Source organism: Mustela lutreola, chromosome 3 (genome assembly GCF_030435805.1).
Source record: "Mustela lutreola isolate mMusLut2 chromosome 3, mMusLut2.pri, whole genome shotgun sequence".
NCBI classification, from domain to species: domain Eukaryota; kingdom Metazoa; phylum Chordata; class Mammalia; order Carnivora; family Mustelidae; genus Mustela; species Mustela lutreola.
In genome coordinates, this window is record NC_081292.1 from 187,345,097 (window position 1) to 187,369,393 (window position 24,297).

General features: G+C 34.9%; 1 protein-coding gene across 1 annotated transcript in view; it reads right to left on the reverse strand.

Moving 5' to 3' along the window:
• Positions 1-24,297, reverse strand: part of SPAG16 (sperm associated antigen 16) — a 1,020,752-nt gene that overhangs the window by 932,800 nt on the left and 63,655 nt on the right. Inside the window, exons 8-9 of the mRNA XM_059168131.1 lie at positions 23,697-23,766; positions 16,961-17,067 (exon numbers count right to left, since the gene is read on the reverse strand). Coding sequence (XP_059024114.1) covers positions 16,961-17,067; positions 23,697-23,766 — 177 coding nt within the window. The remainder of the gene's footprint in view (positions 1-16,960; positions 17,068-23,696; positions 23,767-24,297) is intronic.

Below are 24,297 nucleotides of genomic sequence, written 5' to 3' on the forward strand. Positions count from 1 at the left end.
CAAAGCTTTAAGCAAAACCTCACACCAGTTGCAATGGCTAAAATTAATAACATAAGAAATAACTGGTGTTGGCAAGGATGTGTAGAAAGAGGAATGCTCTGACACTGTCAGTAGAAATGTAAACTGGTGCAGTCACTCTGGAAAAAAGTATGGAGGTTTCTCAAAAAGTTATAAATAGAACTACCCTTCAGTCCGGTAATCACATTATTAAGGATTTAGCCAATGAACACAAAAATATTCATTCAAAGAGATACATGGATTCTGATGTTTATAGCAGCATTATCAACAACAGCCAAATTATGGAAAGAGCTCAAATATCCATCAACTGATCAACAGGTAAAGATGTGGTATATGTATGTATAGTGAAGTATTACTCAACCATAAAAAAGAATGAATCTTGCCAGTTGACATGGGTGGAGGTAGAAAGTATTATGCTAACCAAAATCAGTCAGTCAGAAAAAGACAAGTACCCATATGCTATCACTCATATGTGGAATTTAAGAAACAAGACAAATGATCATACTGAAGAAAAAGAGGAAAACCAAGAAACATAATCTTAACTAATAAAGAACAAACTCATGGTTTTACCAGAGGAAAAGCTGAACAAACTTATGGTTTTACCAGAGGGGAAGCTAGTATGGAGATGGGTGAAATAAGTGATGGGGATTAAGAAGTACTTGTGATGAGCACTGGATATTATATGTAAGTGTTGAATCACTAAATTCTATATCTGAAACTAATATTACACTGTATGTTAACTAACTGGAATTTAAATTAAAATATATAAATAAATAAATAGGAAATATTCCCCACCTCATTCAATGATACTACAGTTTTATAAAAAGACAGTGACTAAAAAGAGAAACAAAGGCCAATTTTGTTCATAAACTAGAAGCATCCTTAAAAAAACAGTGAATTAGATCCAACTATACATAAATCAGATAACATATAATGAATAAGTTTAGTTTTATCCCAAGAATGAAAGAGAATGTTCACATTAGAAATTCTATGTTACTCATCACATTAAAATATTAAATGGAGAAAATTATCTCAAAAGCATAAAATTCAATATTAATTCAATATTTAACCCATAAACATGAGAAAAAATTACCATTTACTTATTTTTACCAAAATTAACACTAATTCATGATAAAGCACAAATAAACAAACTTAGCAAGCATGGAAGTAAAGGTTAACTTTTTTAGCCTGGTAAAGAATATCTACCAAAGGCTCACAATTAACATCATTTGCTCATGTTAAAACAACAGAATCATTCCTTTAAAATGAAGAAAAGAATGGGAATACCCACTCCAACCACTTTTACTCAACAACTTTCTAGAGGTCAAAGACCATGCACAAAGATAAGTTTACATAAAATATTGCAGGTTTGGAAAAGGAAAATCACAGCCATCATTATTGATAGATGATATTATAAACAATAAAAGTTAAAAAAAAGAAAAGCTTTTGAAAGGGAAACTGTAGCAAGGTTATTGTATTTAAGTTCTACTTAAATAATCAATTACTTAAGTAATCAATTTCATGTCTACAAAATGTCTAACAGCAAGTAACTTTTTTTTTTCATTTATACATTCATTCAAATACAAATATTTATGGATATTTACTATTTGCCAGTAATGTTTTTGGAACTGGGAATATATCAGTAAATAAAACAGACAAATAACCCTGCTTTCGTGGAGCTTACATTCTAGAGGAGAAGAGGTACAATAAGGAAGTCAATAATAAGTAAAACACAGATATGTAAGAAAAAGATAAGTAAAACACGTATGGAGGGGGTGGGAAAAAGGCAGGAAAGGGACCAAGAAGGGATTGGGAAATGAGGGGTGGAATTAAAATTTAGATTAGAAAAGTTTAGATTGGGTGGCTATAGGCAGTCTCTTTATAAAGAGATATTTGACTAAAGCTTTAAAGAAAATGAGGGGACAAGCTATTTGGGTATCTGAGAGAAGAATGCAGGCAGAGGAAACCTCAGGTAAAAAGCCTAAAGGCAGGGGCATGTATAGAGTGTTCTACAAACAGGTAGGTGGGTAGTGTGGCCACAGTTGAGCCGAAGATGGACGAATAGCAGGAAATGAGATCAGAGAGTTAAAACAAGGCCACATCATGTAGACCAACAGAGGCCATAACAACTTCACTTAAGATAGAACGCCACTAGAAAATTTTAAGCAGACAAATGTTATGGACAGGCTTATGTTTTAAAAGAATCACTCTGGCTGCTGTGTTCCAAGATGACTAAAAGAAAATGAAGACAAAGGAGAGAGAGCAGTTAAAACACTATTGCAATAATCCAAACTAGAGATGATGGAAACAAAAATTCAAGAACAGACCAACAGTGTTAGCAGCCAGGAAAGATGAAGTGTGGACATTTTCAAAGATAGACCCAAAATAATTTCTTTTCATATCTGATGTCAATTGTGTGAGAGAGAAATGACTCAAGGATAACTCCAGAGTTCTCTGGCTAAGTAATTAGAGGAATGAAATTTCCACTAATTAAGATGGAGAAAACTCCTAAAGACAGAGCTTTAGTGGAGAACTGACAGCTAACTGCATGTGTCAAACATGCAGTTGGACATACAAAACTAGAGTTCAGAAAGAGAGCTCAGCATAAGATATGAATTAAGGAGTTGTTAACATATAGGTAATTTAAAACCATGAGACTATATGAGATCACCTATGGAGTGGTGATGGCAAACAGAAGAGATCCTAGAATTGAGCTCTAGAACACCTCAACATGCAGAAGTTGGAGAGATGAAGTTCAAACAAAAGTTCAAAGCAAAAGTAATGAAAAATTATGAAATCTACCTCCAATATCAAGGTCTAGGAAATAACCAGAAAGTGAATGACTGAGAATGGAATAGGATCACTAAAACAGAGGCTACCAAGGAATTGAAAGTCCTGGGTTATGAAGAATTAAAAATCATGAAAAATTATAGCAGAAATCATTTTTAAGAAAGTGACAATGTCACAGGGATTTTTTTTAATTTAGCAAAAAAAAAAAAAAAAAAGAGAGAGAGAGAGAGAGAAAGTGCCTGTATTAAAAGTTACAGTGAATAGGATAATCTGATGATATGAGAGTCAAGGTAGATTGTATTTATGAAGGAAAGTGGAGAAAGGGACTTGAAAGCAGGAATGAGAAGCAGAGGGGACATTTATCTTAATTCCACATCCAATGTTATGGTTGAGTAAAATACTCAACCATACTCTTAGTACTCAACAGTACTCTTAAGAATGCTACAGAACAGGGTGACCTGGAGTTGGCTCATACTGGCTTATTTTTTAAAAGATTTATTTATTTATTTGAGACAGAGAGAAAGAGAGAGAGAGAGAACACGAGCAGGAGGGGCAGAGGGAGAGGGAGAGAGAGAATCCCAAGCAGACTCCTGCTGAGTGTGAAGCCCATTGTGGGGCTGGATCCCAGGACACTGAGATCATTATCTGAGCCCAAACTCAGAGTCAGACACTGAGTTTAACCCACTGCTCATCTAGGCACCCCTAGCTCATATTGGTTTATAATTGCTGACTGTGGACATCAATTTCCAATTCCACATTTGGCAAATTATGATGGAAGATGAATAACTCTGACGCATTTATAGCACAGAGACTGGAAAAAACAACAAATCAAGGGGTTTTTTGTTTGTTTCTTCTTCCAAAGAACTATTAAATATTTACTAGCATCCACTGGCTTCAGGAAAAACAATAACTAGGGAAAAACTAGATTTCCATTAGCACAGAAGGGGAAGGTAACATTCGCAGTATTAGTTAAAAATACAGAGGATTTGCTGGCCAGTAATCTTGAGTTGCAAACAGTACACAGAAAAAGTTTCAGGAGTCAGGAAGAGAGATTGGGTCAGAAAAAGTGATAGGGGCGCCTGGGTGGCTCAGTGGGTTAAAGCCTCTGCCTTCGGCTCAGGTCATGATCCCAGGGTCCTGGGATCGAGCCCCGCATTGGGCTTTCTGCTCCGCGGGGAGCCTCCTTCCTCCCCTCTCTCTCTCTGCCTGCCTTTCTGCCTACTTGTGATCTCTCTCTGTCAAATAAATTAAAAAAAAAAAAAAAGAAAAAAATTAAAAAAGAAAAAAAAAGAAAAAGTGATATAAGGAAATGCAGGGAGAGTTAGAATTCTGGAGCAAATGAACTGGGAGTCCTGAACTCCTTATAAACACTAAATATGATAGATACAAGGTATGAGTGTCAAAGAAAGACATTAAGGTTGGGCAGGCCAAGAACATGTGTTGCTCAGAATCTCCCGTTTGGCTCCTGCTGACAAAAGCATGTCCTGTAGGTGGGTGGTCTTATTCTGCATACTTGGGCACTCTGTTGTCTCCTGCCAATGGTGTCCTGCAGAGGTGTGGTCTTACTCCAGGCTTGAGAGTTCCCTCTCCACTCCTGCTGATAGAGGAGGTGTGGAGTCGGACAGAAGGTGTATCTTGCACTGAGCTCAGAGGCTCCTTCCTGATTTCTGTTGAAGAAAGCCTCAAAGCCAACAAAGGAACAGGTTATTTAACTACTTGTAAATATCATTTATAATAGCAAAAAATTATAAGGCACTTGGAATTACATTTAACAAAAACATGTACGAGATCTGAATGAAATTATAAAAATGTTACTAAAAGATATTAAAGAAAATCTGAATATATGGGGAGATAAACTATGTTCATTAATGCATCAAAACACTCCATACCAAAAGATGCTAATTATCATTACATTGATCTATAAAACCTAAGCTATTTAAAAGTCCTTAGAAATTTTTTTAGAAATTTGACAAGTCTATTTTAAAATATACAGAGAATTACAGAATAACAAAGTGCTTCTGAAGAACATAAATAAGGTTGAGAAAACTGCTCTAAGATATATCCAAACTTATTAAAAAGTATAATAACTAAAAGCATAGAAATTGCACTGGAGTAAACAATTAAACATAATATAAAGAAAGCCACATGTATCTAGAAACTCACGGAAACTAGTTAAATGACAGAGTTGATACTGCAGACCACTGGGCAAAAAGAAAAACCATATGATAAATTGTGCTAGGACAAACAATTTTCTTAATGAAACAACAACAAAAAAATAGATTCCTGCTTCATTCCACAATTTTAAATAATTGATTTTAAAGTAATTAAATATTTTAAATTGGGAAGCAAAATTTTATGAAGAGATGTCCAGTCCAAACTAGACTTTATAGATTCATCTCTCTTCCTATTTTTACCTACAAGGTACAACTATAAATCCTGAAATAATGCAAGAAAACCAAAGTGGAACTCCAAAGAGGTAAAATAAGAACTGGTTAGAGATACCAAGATTAGAAAAAAAGTGTGCAGCAGGATATTTTAATACCTCCCACCCAAAGAAAAGAAGATGATACAGGTCCAACCCCTAACCAAATTTAAAAAAACAATATGTTCTCTGATCATGATCAAATCAAACCAGAAATCAATAGTAAAAAGATATCAAGTAAAATATTTTAAATCCACAGAGATTATACAACATGCTTCTAAGTAATCCATAGGTCTAAGAGTAAATCTCAAAGGAAATAAAAAGAAAAATATACAGAACTGAATGAAAATGAAAGTGCAACATATCAAAATATGTAAGATGTAGCTAAGGCAGCTGAGAGGGAAATTTATAGCACTCACTATATGCTTACATTACATAAGAGGAAATGTCTGGAATCACTAATCTAAGTTTTTACCTCAAGAAAGCAGAAAGAGAAGAGCACTATGAAACTCAAAGCTAGAAAAATAACAAAGGAAATAATAAAGATAGCAGAAATCATTGAAATTGAATATAGAAAAATAATTCAGAAAATCAGGAAATAAAAAGTTTTTTAAAGAAGTTAGTAAAATTGATAAAACTCTTATCTACAAAGATTGACAAAAATAAAAAGGGAGAAGACACAAATAATATCAAGAATAGAACAGAGATGAGAAGGGAGTTGAGGGAAATTGGAAGGGGAGGTGAACCATGAGAGACTATGGACTCTGAAAAACCACCTGAGGGTTTTGAAGGGGCGTGGGGTGGTAGGTTGGGGGAGCCAGGTAGTGGGTATTAAGGAGGGCACGGATTGCATGGAGCACTGGGTGTGGTGCAAAAACAATGAATTCTGTTACGCTGAAATTAAAAAAAAAAAAAAAGAAAGAAAGAAAAGAATGGAACAGAGAATACCACTATATATCCTGTAGTCATTAAAAGTATAATAGGGGACTAAAGAACTTAATGCTGAGTATAAATTTAGCAATTTAGAAAGGACCAATTTCTCAAAAAACACAAACTACCAAAATTCAATTAAAATTAAATAATCTGAGGTCCTAAAACTAGCAAAGAAAGTGAATTTATAATTAAAAGAAATTCTCATGCCTAGGTAATTTTTTAAAAGATTTTTAACGATTTCATTTATTTACTTGACAGAGAAAGAAAGGCAGAGGAGAGAGCTTAAGCAGAGGGAAGAATAGAGGGAGTGGGACAAGCAGACTCCACACTGAGTTCAGAGCCCAACACAGGGCTCCATCACCACCCTGACATGAGCCAAAAATCCAGAGTGGGATTTTTTTTTAAAGATTTTATTTATTTATTTGACAGAGAGAGATCACAAGTAGGCAGAAAGGCAGGCAGAGAGAGAGAGAGGAGGAAGCAGGCTCCCTGCTGAGCAGAGAGCAGGATGTGGGACTCGATCCCAGGACCCTGAGATCATGACCTGAGCCAAAGGCAGTGGCTTAACCCACTGAGCCACCCAGGCGCCCCAGAGTGGGATGTTTAACTGACTGAGCCACCCAGGCACCTCCAGATGGTTTCATTATAGAATTCTGCCAAATATTTTTAAAAGAATTAGTATCTACTCAGCAATAAAGAAAGGAAAAAATATTGATCTATGCAATAGCTTAGATGAATCTCAATGGAATTACAGTGAGTGTAAAAGTCAACTCCCAAAAGTAAAATGCCATATGATTACATTTAAATAACAAACTTGAAATGACAAAAGTTTAAAGATAAAGAACACATTAGCAGTTGTCTACGGTTGGGAATTAGAGGAGTAAGGTGGAGGGAAACAGTATGATTATAAAAGGGCAACACCAAGAACCTTGTGGTGGTGGAATTGTCCCATACTTTGATTGTATCAATGTCCATATCCAGATCGTGATATTATATTTTGTTTTTTCAAGATGTTACCACTGGAAGAAAGCTATAGAAAAGTGTACAGGATCTCTTCATTATTTCTTACAAGTGCACACAATTCTACAACTATCTCAAAATAAAAAGGTTAGTCTAAAAAAATTACAGAGATATTGGTGGAACAGTTAAATTTAAATAAATTCTATAGATTAAATCATAGTATGGTATAAATTTTAATTTTTTAAAGATTTATTTATTTTAGAAAGAGAACATGAGTGGGAGGGGCAGAGGGACAGGGAGAAAATCTCAAGCAGACTCCATGCTGAGTGTGGAGACTGACCTCCATGCAGGGCTCTATTTCACAACCATGAGATTACAGCCTGAGCCAAAACCAAGAGTCTGACACTTAACCATCGACATCACCCAGGCACCCCTAAATATTGAATTCTTGATTTAAATAATTATATTGTGGTAATATAATAGAGTGTCTATGTGTTGAGTAATTATACACTAAAATATCTCATAAAGGGAAAAAATATACAATATGGAAATAAAAGAAACATACAAGCACAGAATTCTGACCTTGGGATAGGAAAGGATCTCTTAAGCATTGTCAATAATTCTTCCATATAAAAAAGTATTAGTAAATTTGACTACATTAATTTCTAGTTCTCAACTCCCCACCTCCATCCCCATATAAAACTCAGAACTTATCAAGTAATGTGAGACTAACACTAATGAAACAGTGGGAGACACCATAAAGACAGGATCAAAGATGATGCCATAATAGAACTGAATGAGCTGTAGAATGTGGATACTATTAGAAGCCATTTCAAAAATGAAGAAATTAGCCTATTTGGGAAACAAGATGAGTTTTGTAAATTAAGTCATGTTAGTCTCGAGGTAATGGTAGTAATTCAAAAGGGAAATTCCTATAGCTAAATTATTACCATAAAACTATGATACGGTAATATGAATGTCTGGAAATCATCAGCAAAGAAATTATTATAAGTTAGGAAATTCACTTTGGGAAAACCAACTCTAACACAGATTTTATGGAGAAAATTAATTTGTTCTGTGGTCCAAGAAGTTTCCTGGTTTCAGTTGGAGGGGTGGTGAGCAAAATGGCAGAGGAGTAGTAGACCTAAATTCTGTCTGGTCCCAGGAATTCAGCTAGATAGTTACCAAACCATTCCAAACACCTACAAACTCAACAGGAGATCAAAGAGAAAAAAAGCTCTAGTTCTAAGAAAAGAAAATTGACCACTATCTAGAAGGTAGGATGTGCGAAGAAGTGAATTCAAGGCAATAAATGTAAAGAGACCACGGGGGCAGGGGCCAGGACCCAGCAAGCAGTAGAGCAGCAAAGCACAAAATCAGAACTTTTAGAAGTCTGCTCCATGGAGGGATGTCACGCCATTGGCTCAATGGGGAGTGAAATACTGACTGGGTCAGTGTAGTCTCAGGATGTTCAGGAGTCACAGAAAGACTGGGCATGCCTGAGTGTGGCACAGCTCCCAGGTATCAGAATGGGAAACCAGGGGCAACAGAGCTAAGAAGAGGGTTCTCAGCTTGGAGTTGTCATAAACCATAATCTGAGGCAAAGTCGGGCCACTACTTTTGAGCAGGGACCCCACAAGTGGAAGATCTGGGGAGAACACCCCCCCCAAAACCAGGACTAGTAGCATGAAAGCACACTTCAGGAATCTGCTGGGTTTGGAAACTTAAAAAAGGACCACATGCCAGAGATAGAAACACTCTGTCACAGGCTAGGTGAGCTCAGAGTTCAGCCAGATACCAGGGAGACAGCAATGACTGAATGCTTTTCCCTGAAGATTCACTGCGGGGGAGCTCTTGACTCTTCTGGGGCTGGAGATTGGGAGGTCAGATCTTCATTCTCATACTCCAAATCTGTACAGAAAGCTTTCAGGGAAAAAAAGCTATTGAGAGAAACCCTGAGCAGATTCCTTACCCTGGCCCCAACAAGGGCAGTGAATTTCCACCTCAGTCAAAGACATCTGAGAATCAATACAAGAAGGCCATTCCACAAAAGATCAGCAAGAACATCCAGAAAAGACGAAGTTTACCAATCAATGAGAACTGTCAAATAACAGTGCTAGAGGACTACAACACAGAGAATTCATAGCTTATTTTGCCATGATTTTTTAGTCTTTCAAAGTTAAATTTCTTAAATTTTCATTATTTTTTAAAATTTTCCTCTTCCCTATTTTAACCTATTTCATCTTATCAATACCTTTTAAAAATCTTTTTTAATTTTCATTTTCATACTCATATTCAAACTCTTCATTGTATTCAGCCTTATTTTTTTGTATACATATAAGCTTCTCATTCTTTAAAATTTTGAGATACAGTTTCTTCTAACAGATCAAAACATACTCTAAGTCTAGAGTATAGCTTTGTTCTAGTCTCCCCCGATCACATTCTTTTATTTTTCTATATTCAACCAATAGCTTATCTTATCAATTCTTTATTTTAAAATCTTTTTTAATTTTCATCTTCACATTCATATAACATTGCTTCATCATGTTTACCCTTATTTTTGTATTTTGTATACCTATAAGTTTTTCTTTCTTTTTCTTTTGGAAGGCAGTTTCTTTTAACAGATCAAAATACAACCAAAATCAAGCATGTGGCTCTGTTCTACCCACCAGTCTAATCATATTATTTTTTTCTTTCTTCTCCCCTGAGTTTCAGGTCTCTTCTGATTTAATTAGTGTATATTTTTCTAGGATCATCATTAACCTTTTAGTGTTTTGTTCTCTCATCCATCTATTCTTCTCTGGACAAAATGACAAGGCAGAAAATATCACCTCAAAAAAAGAACAAGAGGCAGTACCAAATGCTAGGGACATAATCAATACAGACATTAGTAATATGTCAGACCTAGAATTCAGAATGATGATTATCAGGGTGCTAGCTGGGTTCCAAAAAAGCATGGAAGATACTATAGAATCCCTTTCTGGAGAAATAAAAGAACTAAAATCTAACCAAGTTCAAATCAAAAAGCTATTAATGAGATGCACTCAAAACTGGAGGCTCTTACTGCTAAGATAAATGGGGCAGAAGAGAGAATTAATGATATAGAAGACAAAATGAGAAAAGTTGAAAAAAAGAGAGATAAACAACTATTGGACCACGAGGGTAAAATTCGAGAGATAAGTGATATCATAAGATGAAACAATATTAGAATAATTGGGATCCAAGAAGAAGAATAAAGAAAGAGACAAAAGGTATATTGGAGCAAATTATACCCCAGAACTTCCCTAATTTGTGGAAGGAAACAAGTTTAAAAAAAAAAAAAAACCCAGGAGGCACAGAGAACCCCCCTCAAAATCAATAAAAATGGGTCAATGGCCTGTCATCTAATAGTAAAACTTATAGGTCTTGGAGACGAAGAGAAACCCTGAAAGGAGCTTGGTACAAGAGGTCTGTAACATACAATGGTAGCAATATTAGAATGGCAGCAGACCTATCCACAGAGACCCTGTCCGGCCAGAAAGAACTGGCATGATATATTCAAAGAACTAAATGAGAAAAATATGCAGGCAAGAATTCTATATCTACCTAGGTTGTCAATGAAAATAGAAGAAGAGATAAAAAGCTTACAGGACAAACCAAAACTAAAAGAAATTGCAAACACCAAACCAGCCCTACAGGAAATACTGGAAGGGGTCCTCTAAGCAAAGAGAGACCCTAAAAGTAACAGACCAGAAAGGAACAGAGACAATATATAGTAACACTCACTTTACAGCCATACAATGGCACTAAATTCATATCTTCCAATAGTTCCCCTGAATGTAAATGGGCTAAATGCCCACAATCAAAAGACACAGGGTATCAGAATGTATAAAAAAACAAGACCTATTGATATACTGTCTGCAAAAAAATCATTTTAGAGCCAAAGACACCACCAGATTTAAAGTGAGGGGGTAGAAAACAATTTACCATGCTCATGGACATCAAAACAAACAAACAAACAAAACAAAACTGGGGTGGCAATTGTTATATCAGATCAATTAGGTTTTAAGCCAAAGACTATACTAAGAGATGAGGAAGATCACTCTATCATACTTAAAGGGTCTGTCCAACAAGAAGATCTAACAATTTTAAATATCTATGCCCCTAACATGGGACCAGCCAATTATATACACCAATTAATAACAAAATCAAAGAAACACATCAACAATAATACAATACTAGTAGGAGAATTTAACACCCCCCTTGCTTAAATGGAGAGGTCACCTAAACCAAAGATCAGCAAGGAAATAAAGGCTTTAAATGACACACTGGACCAGATGGACATCACAGGTATATTCAGAACATTCCATCCCAAAGCAACAGAATGCACATTCTTCTCTAGTCCACATGGAACATTCTCCAGAATAGACCACATCCTGGGTTACAAATCATGTCTCAACCAGTACCAAAGCTTGGGATCATTGCCTGCATATTTTCAGACCACAACATTCTGAAACTAGAACTCAATCACAAGAGGAAAACTGGAAAGAACTCAAATACATGGAAGCTAAAGAGCATCCTACTAAACAATGAATGATTCAACCAGGAAATTAAAGAATTTTAAAAAATTCATGGAAACAAATGAAAATGAAAACATAACAGTTCAAAATCTTTGGAACACAGCAGGGGCAGTCTTCAGAGGAAAGTACATAGCAATACAAGCCTTGTTTAAGAAACAAGAAAGGTCTCATGTAAGCAACCTAATCCCACACCTAAAGGACCTGGAGAAAGAACAGGAAAGAAAGGCTAAACCCAGCAGGAGAAGAGAACTTATAAAAATCAGAGCAGATTTTATCTTTGCGTATGGTGTAAGAGAAAGGTTGAGTTTCATTCTTCTACACATATAATACTTTATGTGGAGAACCCAAAGACTCCACTCCAAAACTGCTAGAACTCATACAGGAATTCAGTAAAGTGTCAGGATATAAAATCCAGGCATGGGAATCAGTTGCATTTCTATACACTAACAGCAAGACAGAAGAGAGAGAAATTAAGGAGTTAATCCCATTTACAATTGCACGCAAAATCACAAGATACCAGGAATAAACCTAACCAAAGAACCAAAGAATCTGTATTCAGAAAACTATAAAGTACTCATGAAAGAAATTGAAGAAGACACAGAGAAATGGAAAAGCATTCCATCCTCATGAATTGGAAGAACAAATATTGTGAAAATCTCTATGCTACCTAAAATAATCTACACATTTAATGCAATCCTTATCAAAATACCATCAAATTTTTTCAAACAAATGGAATAAATAATCCTAAAATTTATATGGAACCATAAAAGACCCACAATAGCCAGAAGAATGTTGAAAAAGAAAGTCAAAGTTGGTGGCATCACAATTCCAGACTTCAATCTCTAGTACAAAGCTGTAATCATCAAGACAGTATGATACTGGCATAAAAGCAGACACATATATCAATGGAACAGAACAGAGAGCCCAGAAATGGTCTCTCAATGCTATAGTCAACTGATCTTTGACAAAGCAGGAAAGATTGCCCAAAGGAAAAAAGACCATCTCTTCAACAAATGGTGTTGGGAAAATTGGACAGGCCAATGCAGAAGAATGAAACCCTATCATTTCCTTACACCACACATGAAAACAGACTCAAAATGGATGAAGGACCTCAACGTGAGATGGGAATCCATCAAAATCCTTGAGGAGAACACAAGCAGCAACCTCTTAGACCTCAGCCTTAGCAACTTCTTCCAAGAAACATCGCCAAAGGCAAGGGATGCAAGGCCAAAAATGAATTACCGGGACTTCATCAAGATTAAAAGCTTTTGTACAGCAAAGGAAACAGTCAGCAAAACCAAAAGACAACTGACAGAATGGGAGAAGATATTTGCAAATGACATATCAGATAAAGGGCTAATATCCAAAATCTGTAAAGAGCTTACCAAACTCAACACCCAAAGAACCAATAATCCAATCAAGAAAAGGGCAGAAGCCATGAACAGGTATTTGTGCAAAGAAGACATCCAGATGGCCAACAGACACGTGAAAAAATGCTCAACATCACTCAGCATCAGGGAAATACAAATCAAAATCACAATGAGATATCCCCTCACACCAGTCAGAATGGCTAGAATTAACAAGTCAAGAAATGACAAATGTTGGAGAGGATGAGGAGAAAGAGGAACCATCTTATACTGTTGGTAGGAATGCAAGCTGGTGCAGCCACTCTGGAAAACAGCATGGAGGTTCCTCAAAATGTTGAAAATAGAACTTCCCTATGACCCAGCAATTGCACTACTGGGTATTTACCCTAAAGATACAAATGTAGTGATCCGAAGGGGCACATGCACCCTAATGTTTATAGCAGCAATGTCCACAATAGCCAAACTATGGAAAGAATCTAGAAGTCCATCAACAGATGAATGGATAAAGAAGATGTGGTATATATACACAATGGAATACTCTGCAGCCATCAAAAGAAATGAAATCTTGCCATTTTCAATGACATGGATGGAACCAGAGGATACTATGCTGAGCAAAATAAGTCAATCAGAAAAAGACAATTATCATATGATCTCCCTGATATGAGGAATTTACCATCAAATTCCTCAGAATGGGGGCTTGAGAGACAGCAAAGGAGAAAATGAAACAAGATGGGATTGGGTGGGAGACAAACCAAAATTTTGTTTTAATCTCACAAAACAAACTGAGGGGTGCAGAGGTGGGGGTTATGGAGAGTGTGGTTGGGTTATGGACATTGGGGAGAGTATGTGATATGGTGAGTGCTGTGAAGTGTGTAAGCCTGACTATCCACAGACCTGTACCCCTGGGGCAAATAATACATTATATGTTAATAAAAATAATTTTTTAAAAATCCTAAAATTTGTATAAAACTGCAATACCCAAATAGCCAAAGCAATCCCAAGAAAAAAGAAAAAAGCTGGAGGTAGTATCACACTTTTGATTTTCAAACCATACTACAAAGCTACAGTAATCAAAACAGTATAGTACTGACATAAAAACAGACACACAGACCAAAGGAACAGAATAGAGAGTGCAAAAATAAACTCCCATATACACGGTCAACTAGCATTTGACAAAGGAGCCAAGAAATTCCAATGGGGAATGCACAGTCTGTTTAATAAATGGTTTTAAGAAAACTGGATAATCACATACAGAAAAATTAAACTGTATACCTATCTTACACCAGTCACAAAAACTAACTCAAAACTCATTAACCATCATACCTGACAGCATAAAACTCCTGGAGAAAAAAACTTCTTGATCCTGGTCTTGTCAATGATTTTTTGGATATGACACCAAAAGCACAAGAAATGAAAGCAAAAATCAAATGAGATTATATCCAAAAAAGCCTCTGTGCAGCAAAAGAAACAATCAACAAAATGAAAAGGTGACGTATTGAATAGAAGAAAATATTTGCAAGCCACCTATCTAATAAAGGATAAATATCTAAATACATAAAGAACTCACACAGCTCAGTAACACAAAAAAACTATAATCCAATTAAAATATGGGCAAAAGAATGAAATAAATATTTTCCAAAGAATACATTCAAATAGCCAACAGGTACATGTAAAGATTCTTAACATCATTAATCGTCAGGAAAATGGAGATCCAAACCACAATGCGATATCCTTTCATACCTGTTACAAGGGCTATTATCAAAAAGACAATACATAACAACTGTCAATAAGGATGTGGAGAAAAGGGAACCCTTGTGCACTGTTGAAGAGAATGTAAGCTGGTACCACCACTATAGAAAATCATATGAGAGTTCCTCAAAAAAATAAAAATAGCACTACTATATGGTCCAGTAATTCCATTTCTGAATATAGATAAAAAAAAAATGAAAACAAGATCTCCAAAAGATATTTGCATTCCCTTTGATTATAGCATTATTTATAATTGCCAAAATATAGAAACAAACTAACCATATGTCAATGGATGAATGAATAAACAAGATGTGATGTGTATACACACACACACAGACACACACAATGGATTAGCTATATATATACACACACACACAATGGATTAGCATTCAGCTGTGAGACAGAAGGACATTCTGCCATTTGTGACAACACTGATGGGCCTTGAGAATATCATGCTAAATGAAACAAGTCAGAGAAAAATAAATACTATATGATAGCATTTATATGTGTGAATCAAAAAAGCAAAAACTCATAGAAGCGAAGTGTAGAATGGTGATTACCAGGAGCTGGAGGGTGGGGACATTGGGAAGATGTCAGTCAAAGTACAAACTTGCAGGGAAAAAAATTTAAAAAGAAATATTAACAAAAATGATTACTTGGTAAGGGGGAGGAATTCACTTTATTCTGTACTTAATCACATTTGTAAGGTCCAAATTTTTCTATCATGTTGTAGGTATTATGTTAAATATTTTAATGCACTGAAAAAGATATACTATGCATAAATATTAAAAATGTTTATCCTGTATTTCAGTAGCTTTTTGCCACACAAAAAGCCAACTTTGCATTACTAATGTAAAGTTTTATAAGCCATAAGCACTTAATGAATCAACAAATCATTTCTAAGAATGACTTGCTACCTTAAAGAGAATGCCTATGCCATAAGAAGATGAAAATGTTCCTAATGACAATAGCCACCATCACACAGAAAATTCTTAACTCTGGTTTTTTTCTTTATTTGAGGTGATTTATGTGTTCTTCTATTCCCAAATGAGAACAAGAACTACTTGATGACAGCAAGAGAGTGAGCCACCACCACTACTTGCATTCAGCAGAGACTCAAAAACAGAGGAGTGAGAAAGCTTTAAGGTGGCAAGAACAGAAGATCCATCCTGATGGGAGACCACTGGCACAAGGAAGCTAGAGGCAGGCTGACAAAAAAAGATCAACCCCAAACACCATAAATCCTAAATTAATAATGGTAATAGAGGAAGAGTAAAATCCTAATCTGAATATTAAGAAAGTAATTGCCAAAGCCTAAGTATAACCTAAAATTGTTTAGTCTGTAGTTTATTCAATGTAATGTATAATATTGGATTCTAATGCATACCTTTGAAGAAAAAAACTTTATTGATATTATTAGCTAAATAAAAGGTTTATTACATTATTTTAACTCATAAAAATCTATTGTTCTTATAGAATTACTACTACTAAATATTATAATTTAAGTATTTTCATTTGTAAATAAATATCAGCTATTTTAGAACTTAAAGGTAACAACATGTACTTTGTAAGAAAATTCATTACCTCAGATAGACATTCATGCAAATTTCATAACAAGAAATTAAACCTCTTACAGTTTTATGAGCTTTTTTCCCTTCCTCATTTTTGATCTCAGACCACACATTTTAATACCACATTTTCTTTCATCATTATGTAAGTATTTAAATACCAGCCTGATTGCAAAGCAAAGGTACTCAGATAAAAGGAGATTCTTAAGTGGGCCATCATTCTTCCTATTCTACTTTTAAAGAAAACTAAGAAAAGTTTAAAGTTATACTATGAAAAAAGAAAGGCATGATGTGGGAGTTACTTTTTTCGGAAAGAGTAAGCAGAAAACTTAGTAAGTGAGCACACATGCCTGCGATTAAGTTGGGGTAGGTAGCAGACTGATTCACTAAGTTGTCTCTGCCGCCAATAAGAGTATGTCCCTCACATATTAGTCAACATTTGAGGACCTCCATGTTTATCTATAAACCAAGGGGCTTGGAAAATATAACCTCTAAATTCCTCTTCCAATAAAATAATGTTACCATATGAATTCATGGATCTGCATATCTGAGAGTTAAGCAGGAATTAATGGAAATAAGAACAAAAAGTCATACCTTTTTATTATCTTTTATCCTTGTTTTACATTTGGTTTTTTCCCTGGCTTCACGAAGACCTTTCTGAGTAGGACCTTCTGGTGCATTTTCTTTTTCAGAATTAGGAACTACAAGATAACACAATTTATTCTTAGTATCTATACTATTTCTCCACAATAAATATAACTTTAGTCAAACATATGAAAGCCAAAGTCATAACGATACATGTATTTTTAATGCATTAAACTAATAATATTAAAATACGACAAAATGTTTTAAGTGAGTTATCAAATTTATTTCCCCAAAATTCAGGGTGTCATTACTGCAAGGTCAGTGAAATGGCATGATGAACCAGTTAGAGATCATAGCAGCCAATCTTGCATTACATTATATCCAATTCCTGTCATGAGGTTTAATGTGTATACAAGTAAAGTTGAAAAGGGTCAAGGAGAGAATGATAAGCAATGACAAAACTTCCCAGGTGGAATTGGATAATAAACAATGGATTTTTAAAAGAATGTTGTATTAATAAAATATTATTCTTTATGGTTCCCAATGTTGAGAAAAACAGAAAGGAAAACATTAGGTAATATTCCAATGGGTTGTAACATTAGTCTCCAAACTCTCCTGGACATAAAGAACAATCCTACTAAAACCAACTGAGGGAAAAATAAAAGTGACAGGGAAAGTCTTTCTTTTACACATCCTTCCACATACATATACCTACTTAGGTATACATTATTTCCTCTTTTATTTCTAAACAGGAAACTAATTGCAAATAATTACTAAAATTATAATGATTAACTCTGAAATAAAAGAAATAACTAAATGTTCTAAATTAACACTAGATTTGTAATAGAGAAAAGATAAACACAAAAATTTCTTGATGAGTCCACACTCTTAACAAATTCTAAGGTAATAAAGGCAAGGGAGCATATAGCTGGCATTTAGATTCTTACCAATCTGACTTTTCCTATTCAGTACCAGTTTCGGACATAGGAGAAAATCTCCAAAATAACCCTGACAGTAACACTAAAACAAAATATTGAATAACACAGTTCTACATGAAAGTACTTAGAAGACTTCAAACACTTGGGTGTCCAGATTACCTATCCTCCCTGAATGGTGCTAACAGTTAGAGCCCCACAGCATCTGGCAAGTCAAAGTGTGGGGGAAAGGCAACAATTACATTTTCATTTAAGAAAAATTTTCACTTCCATTAGTGAAAAATTTTTACTACTAGTTCTCTCTTATTATCATCTCCTTTTCAACAACCAACAGTGACATCCTGATAATGATAATAATTTAAAATAATAATAATTAGCATTTATGCCTCATTGATTTTTTTACTACATAACAGCCACTGGTTTAAACAATTTGCATGTATAATTTCATAAAATCCTGTCAACAACCCCATCAAGGTCACTACCTTTTGTTCTCCTTTATATATAAGAAAAATATATATAATAATATCTATAGGGGAAGCAATGAGAAAGCAGTAGAGAAACCCAGGATTCCAGCAGGTAGTTCTTTTTTTTTTTTTTTTTTAAGATTTTATTTATTTATTTGACAGGCAGAGATCACAAGTAGGCAGAGAGGCAGGCAGAGGGACAGAGGAGGAAGCAGGATCCCTGCCAAGCAGACAGCCTGATGCGGGGCTCAATCCCAGGACCCTGGGATCATGACTTGAACCGAAGGCAGAGGCTTTAACCCACTGAGCCACCAGGCGCCCCCCAGCAGGTAGTTCTAAAATAAGAACATGAGCAGATCTTAGGTAGCATGCAAAACATGACTAAGCACCACTTCATAAGAGAAATAAAAATCTAGAAGCAAACAAACAAAATGCTAAGGATAATAAATCAAAGTCAAAAACTAAGAAAGCCTTGGTTTATAAGTATATGTAATTTTCCCACAATAAAATGAAATTACAAAAGTTCACACTTAATCATGTTTTAGAAAACATTCAACACTTATAACCAAAACATGAGAATAAACATGAGAATAAACATGAGAATACATGTGGAATTAGCAGAGAAATAACACTTCTCAATTGTTTCTTGATATAGCAAGTACAAACATGATTTCCATTCTCCATCAGATAAACATCACTTTCACTTGCATAAAGATTTATAGAACAAATAAGAGGCTCAGACATTAAAGTCTATGACATTCATGGTTAAGCACATATAATTCTCAAATTCCATATAGTGCTTCTTAATGTTTAATAATATCCTAGTGAATTCCATGTCTCTATCATAGCATCTTTATGTTTATCACACCTAATGCTTATTAATGACAGGCCTATATTACTGATTGGGGCTGTGCAGTTTCCCAGATTTTATTTGGGCACAATCAACATCTTAAAGTATAATTTTTAAAGAGAAATGAAGCAAACATCATATAAACACTTTTGCATTTATAGAAATTTTTTCTATTGTACCTCCAGTGCTATATTTCATCCTTTAACAATTTTTTATGTATGTACACATTCATTGAATATGTTCAGGCCCTTCATTAAATATTAAAACTGCGCAAAACTAGAAGACAATAGGGGAAGCATGGGAAAACTGAGTGAGAAGAAATCAGAGAGGGAGACAAACCATGAGAGACTCGACTCCAGAGAAACAAACTGAGGGTTGAGGATGGGGGGGCGGGGGGGGGCGATGGGGCAACTGAGTAATGGGCGTGGGCACGGGGTGCTATGAGCAACTGATGAATCGTTGAACACTACATCAACAACGAATGCTGTACTATGTGTTGGTTAACTGAACATAATAATAAAAAATAAATAAATAAAAACAAATTTTAAATGCATGAATATATTGATTTAACAAAATAAATACATAAGCACCTACATTGTGCCAGTCACTAATTCTCCTTCAGATTAAACCCAGCTGAAAAGAGAATTATTTAATTGAAAAAGGTTTTGAAGAGATTATCCACAATTTGGCCCAGAGGGCTAAACAGAAAATATCTAAGAGATTAGATCATATGTAAGCTAAAATGAGGAAATCAAGCACATATCTAATTGTAATTCAGAAAAAGGCAAATAGAGGTAAAGGGGAAGAGGTTTTTCTTTAAATTTACTTTATTTTTACTTTAATTTATTTTATTTTATTCTATTTATTTATTTGACAGAGAGAGATCACAAGTAGGGAGAGAGGCAGGCAGAGAGAGAGGGAAGAAGCAGGCTCCCTGCCGAACAGAGAGCCTGATGCGGGGCTCGATCCCAGGACCCTGGGATCATGACCTGAGCCGAAGGCAGAGGCTTTAACCCACTGAGCCACCCAGGTGCCCCCATTTTTACTTTAATTTTATTTTCTAACCTAGGCCATATATTCCATATAGTCATATGAAATTGGTATCTTATAATGCAATTCTGAGCAGCAACAAATGCCAACTTTAAAAGCAGTAATTTATTAAGCTAAAAACCTTATGGAATACTTTGCTTTACTCCATATGACATCTTTTTCCTGTATGAACATCTGAAGTCAGCTTTCACAGTTGTTTTTCACTTCATCTAACACTTCCAGTTTCTAGATGTTCATCCTGAATTTAAAATCTTCTATCATAAGTTATAAGATATATTAAAATACAATTATACATATCTTCTAAACCTGTTTTGGAAATAGGAATTATTGCATTCAAACTGTGACCTTATAAGAACGCAAAGTAATATAAGTTAATAACACAAACATATCAAAATCAGCATATTGATAAACTTATTTGAAATTAAGTAATTTGTACAAAAACTGCTTTGATCTCAAAATACATATTAAAGTGTTTCAAAATACATAATATTAAATACATAATATTAGTTTCTTGTAAATATTTGATATATATTATATTTCGTAACAATGAAGAAAAATAGTACAAAATTGTCCCTTTAAATATCTAATCAATAATAATTCATTAAGGAATTTTTCTATTATTCTACATACCATACAAGAATAAATGTAGAATTAAAAACCTTTTTAGGTGAGAAAGTTCAGTACTATAGTATTAATAATATTCTCTCTGGGTAGTACAATTATGGATAATTTTAAAAATAAAGTTTATCAGGGGCGCCTGGGTGGCTCAGTGGGTTGGGCCGCTGCCTTCCGCTCAGGTCATGATCTCAGGGTCCTGGGATCGAGTCCCACATCGGGCTCTCTGCTCCGCGGGGAGCCTGCTTCCTCCTCTCTCTCTGCCTGCCTCTCTGCCTACTTGTGATCTCTCTCTGTCAAATAAATAAAATCTTTTAAAAAAATAAATAAATAAAAAAAATAAAGTTTATCATTTTTTTTTTTTTATTTGACAGAGAGAGATCACAAGTAGGCAGAGAGAGAGGAGGAAGCAGGCTCCCCACTGAGCAGAGAGCCTGATGCAGGACTCAATCCCAGGACCCTGAGATCATGACCTGAGCCGAAGGCAGTGGCTTAACCCACTGAGCCACCCAGGCGCCCAAAGTTTATCATTTTAAAAATTTCTAAAACAGGCATTTCACTTTGATAATAAAAAAATATGGTATATTAATACTTATTTGATTACTCCAAATCAGTTCAATTTTTGTCTTATCCCTAAATTTGGATTGAATAACAATTAATTTGTCTTTTTCCCAAAATTCAGAGTAAATGATGATCAACTCATTGTTCCCTAAGTACAGAGTGAATAATATTAAATTTTAAGAATCTCTACTGCCATACCAACCTCTGTCTAAAATAAATGGTAGACTTTTGGATGGATGACAGGTTGATAGAGTTTTTAAAAATTAAACTAAAATAAGCAAATGGAGGGGGAGTTAATTCATATCATGAAGGATGACAGTATTTATGAGAGACAACCAGTTCACCAATAAATCAACTTCTCTTCAAATTAGAGTTCTTGGCTAAGTAAGGTTCCAAGTTGATCAGACAATCAGGGAGATGAGACAGTCTGACACGACAGAGCCAAATGCTTAAACCAGAAGCTTGGGAAAAGGTACAGCAAGTCCCATATCTAGCACTAGAATGCATGTTTATAAAAATCATAAAATTATTCAGTCTGGAATTTAAGGAATTCATTTTATTCAGGTATTTGGGATTATATAATTAAAAGAATTTATTTTTTTGTGTTGTCAAAATTTATTCCTTTTGACCAAAAGCCACTTCAAAACATCACAGATCTTGCTTTAGACTGTATTTTAATTGAAGTCTCAAATTCACTGACATTTCTGCCATCTCCAATCTGTTCTGAACTATAAAATTTTCATTTAAGCTACCATATTTCTCAGTCATAGAATTTCAACTTCCTTTTTTTGTTTCTGTGTATCTGCTAAGATTCCCTATCTCCTTAATTAATGTCATATTTTTCTTTAAGTCCTTGGTCATATTCAAAATAGCTGCTCTGGCATTTTTATCTGCTAAATTCAACACCTGGGCCATCTCAGGATAGGTTTCCATTTACTGATTTTTATCTTGATCGTGGGTCACTTTTTCCTGTTTCTGTAACATGTACAGAAAATTTTAATTACATACTACACAGTATAGATAATAGATTATAAAGACTCTGGCCAACTGCCTTCCTTTACAGGATATTTATTTTTATTCTAGCAGGCAGTTTAATTTTTTTGATGATCACCTTGAAATTCTAGGCTTAATTTTATGCTTTGTTAAAGTGGATCCATGCAAAGCCCTAAATTTTTTCCAAGGCTCTCTAACTTGGCAAGATTCAAACTCCAATTTGTCTTCCCTAGAAATTCTTTTTTTTTTTTTTTAAGATTTTATTTATTTATTTGACACACACAAAGAGATCACAAGTAGGCAGAAAGGCAGGCAGAGAGGGGGAGGGAAGCAGGCTCCCTGCTAAGCAGAGCGCCTACTGTGGGGCCTGATCCCAGGACCCTGAGATCATGACCTGAGCCGAAGCCAGAGGCTTTAACCCACTGAGCCACGCAGATGCCCCCTTCCCTAGAAATTCTATGTAAACTTTGTTTTTTGGTTTTATAGGGCAGGACAATGTTATGTTAATATGATTATATTAAATGTTAATATGTGTTACCAAGATGTTAATGAGGTCTCTCCATTCCAGTCATGGACAGAACTCCAATGTCTCCCATCTCTGACTTTTAGTGTCCCCATTCCCCTCTGAACCCTATAAAATCTTCTTTCTATTAAGTCTCTGGTAGTCTACATGTATAGCCTGGCTACCAACTAAGGACTCACAGTAAACTTCCTCACAAACTGGACCACTGCTCATTGCAGCCCCCTTTTATCTGGTGCACTTTCCTACAGATTTTAGTCACTTTGATAAATGTCAACTATGATCTTTGCCTTTTCAGTTCATCAGAACTGGCATGCTCTTCTTGACCTCCATTTCCATGGAATTTGGTTTGGAAATTTCCACAGGCACGAAGCCATGGTGATGGTGGATCTCAACTTTAAAATTTTCCTTCTGTCACTTGCCTTCTGTGACTTGTGCTATTTTCCGATGCCTAAAAGTAGCTGCCTTATTGACAGCTTATAGAGATTTTTTTTTTTACTGAATGAAGGTTAGTCTGGTACCACATACTCCAACATGGCCAGAAACAGAAGTCCTCCCATTATAGTTTACTCATATTAAAATTAATCTGTACAGTACTGTATCTATATCCCTCTTGATCTTTTCATTAACATTTTAATTTATGAAATAGTTACCATATCATTTATTCACTTTTAAGTATCTCTAACATTTGGAGCACTGATAAGATTTAAAAATCACCAACCAATATTAAATTAGTTTTACCACATTTTACTTTTACCTCTAATTTCAGAAGCATGGTAATTATGTCCTATTTCCATATGCTTCAGTGTTGCTTGAAGCCCAGAAATCTAAAAAATAAAATCAAAAGATATAGGGTTATATACAAAATGACCCAAAAACGACAAAACAAAATGCAATGTTTAAATATCAACTGCAAGATATAAAAATATTAACCTCTAGGATTAATTCCTACATATCAAAAATTTTTGAAACATGAATTACAACAAAAGAAAAATATAATTTTAAGTTTAAATCCAATTCCATGGGTGATTATTAGGTATCCATTATAAATAAACATCTGAAACATTTATTTCACAGCATCATTTCCTGAATCAAGAATACTTATTGTACACTTTGAATGATAATTATTCAGTACTCTACTTTGAAAGAAGTTTCTCCTCTGTTGAAATTACTTCACAACAACTTAATTTATCTTTCTATTTATAAAAGATGAGGAAAGTATTAGTTGGGAAGTAAAATATGAAGAGACTTGTTTTTCTTGAAACTCTTAGCTCATTTTCCGCCCACAGACACTCCTTGTTTTATTAAACATGTTTTATAATTAAGAACATTTGTTAGTTTGGTGGCATATAATTTAC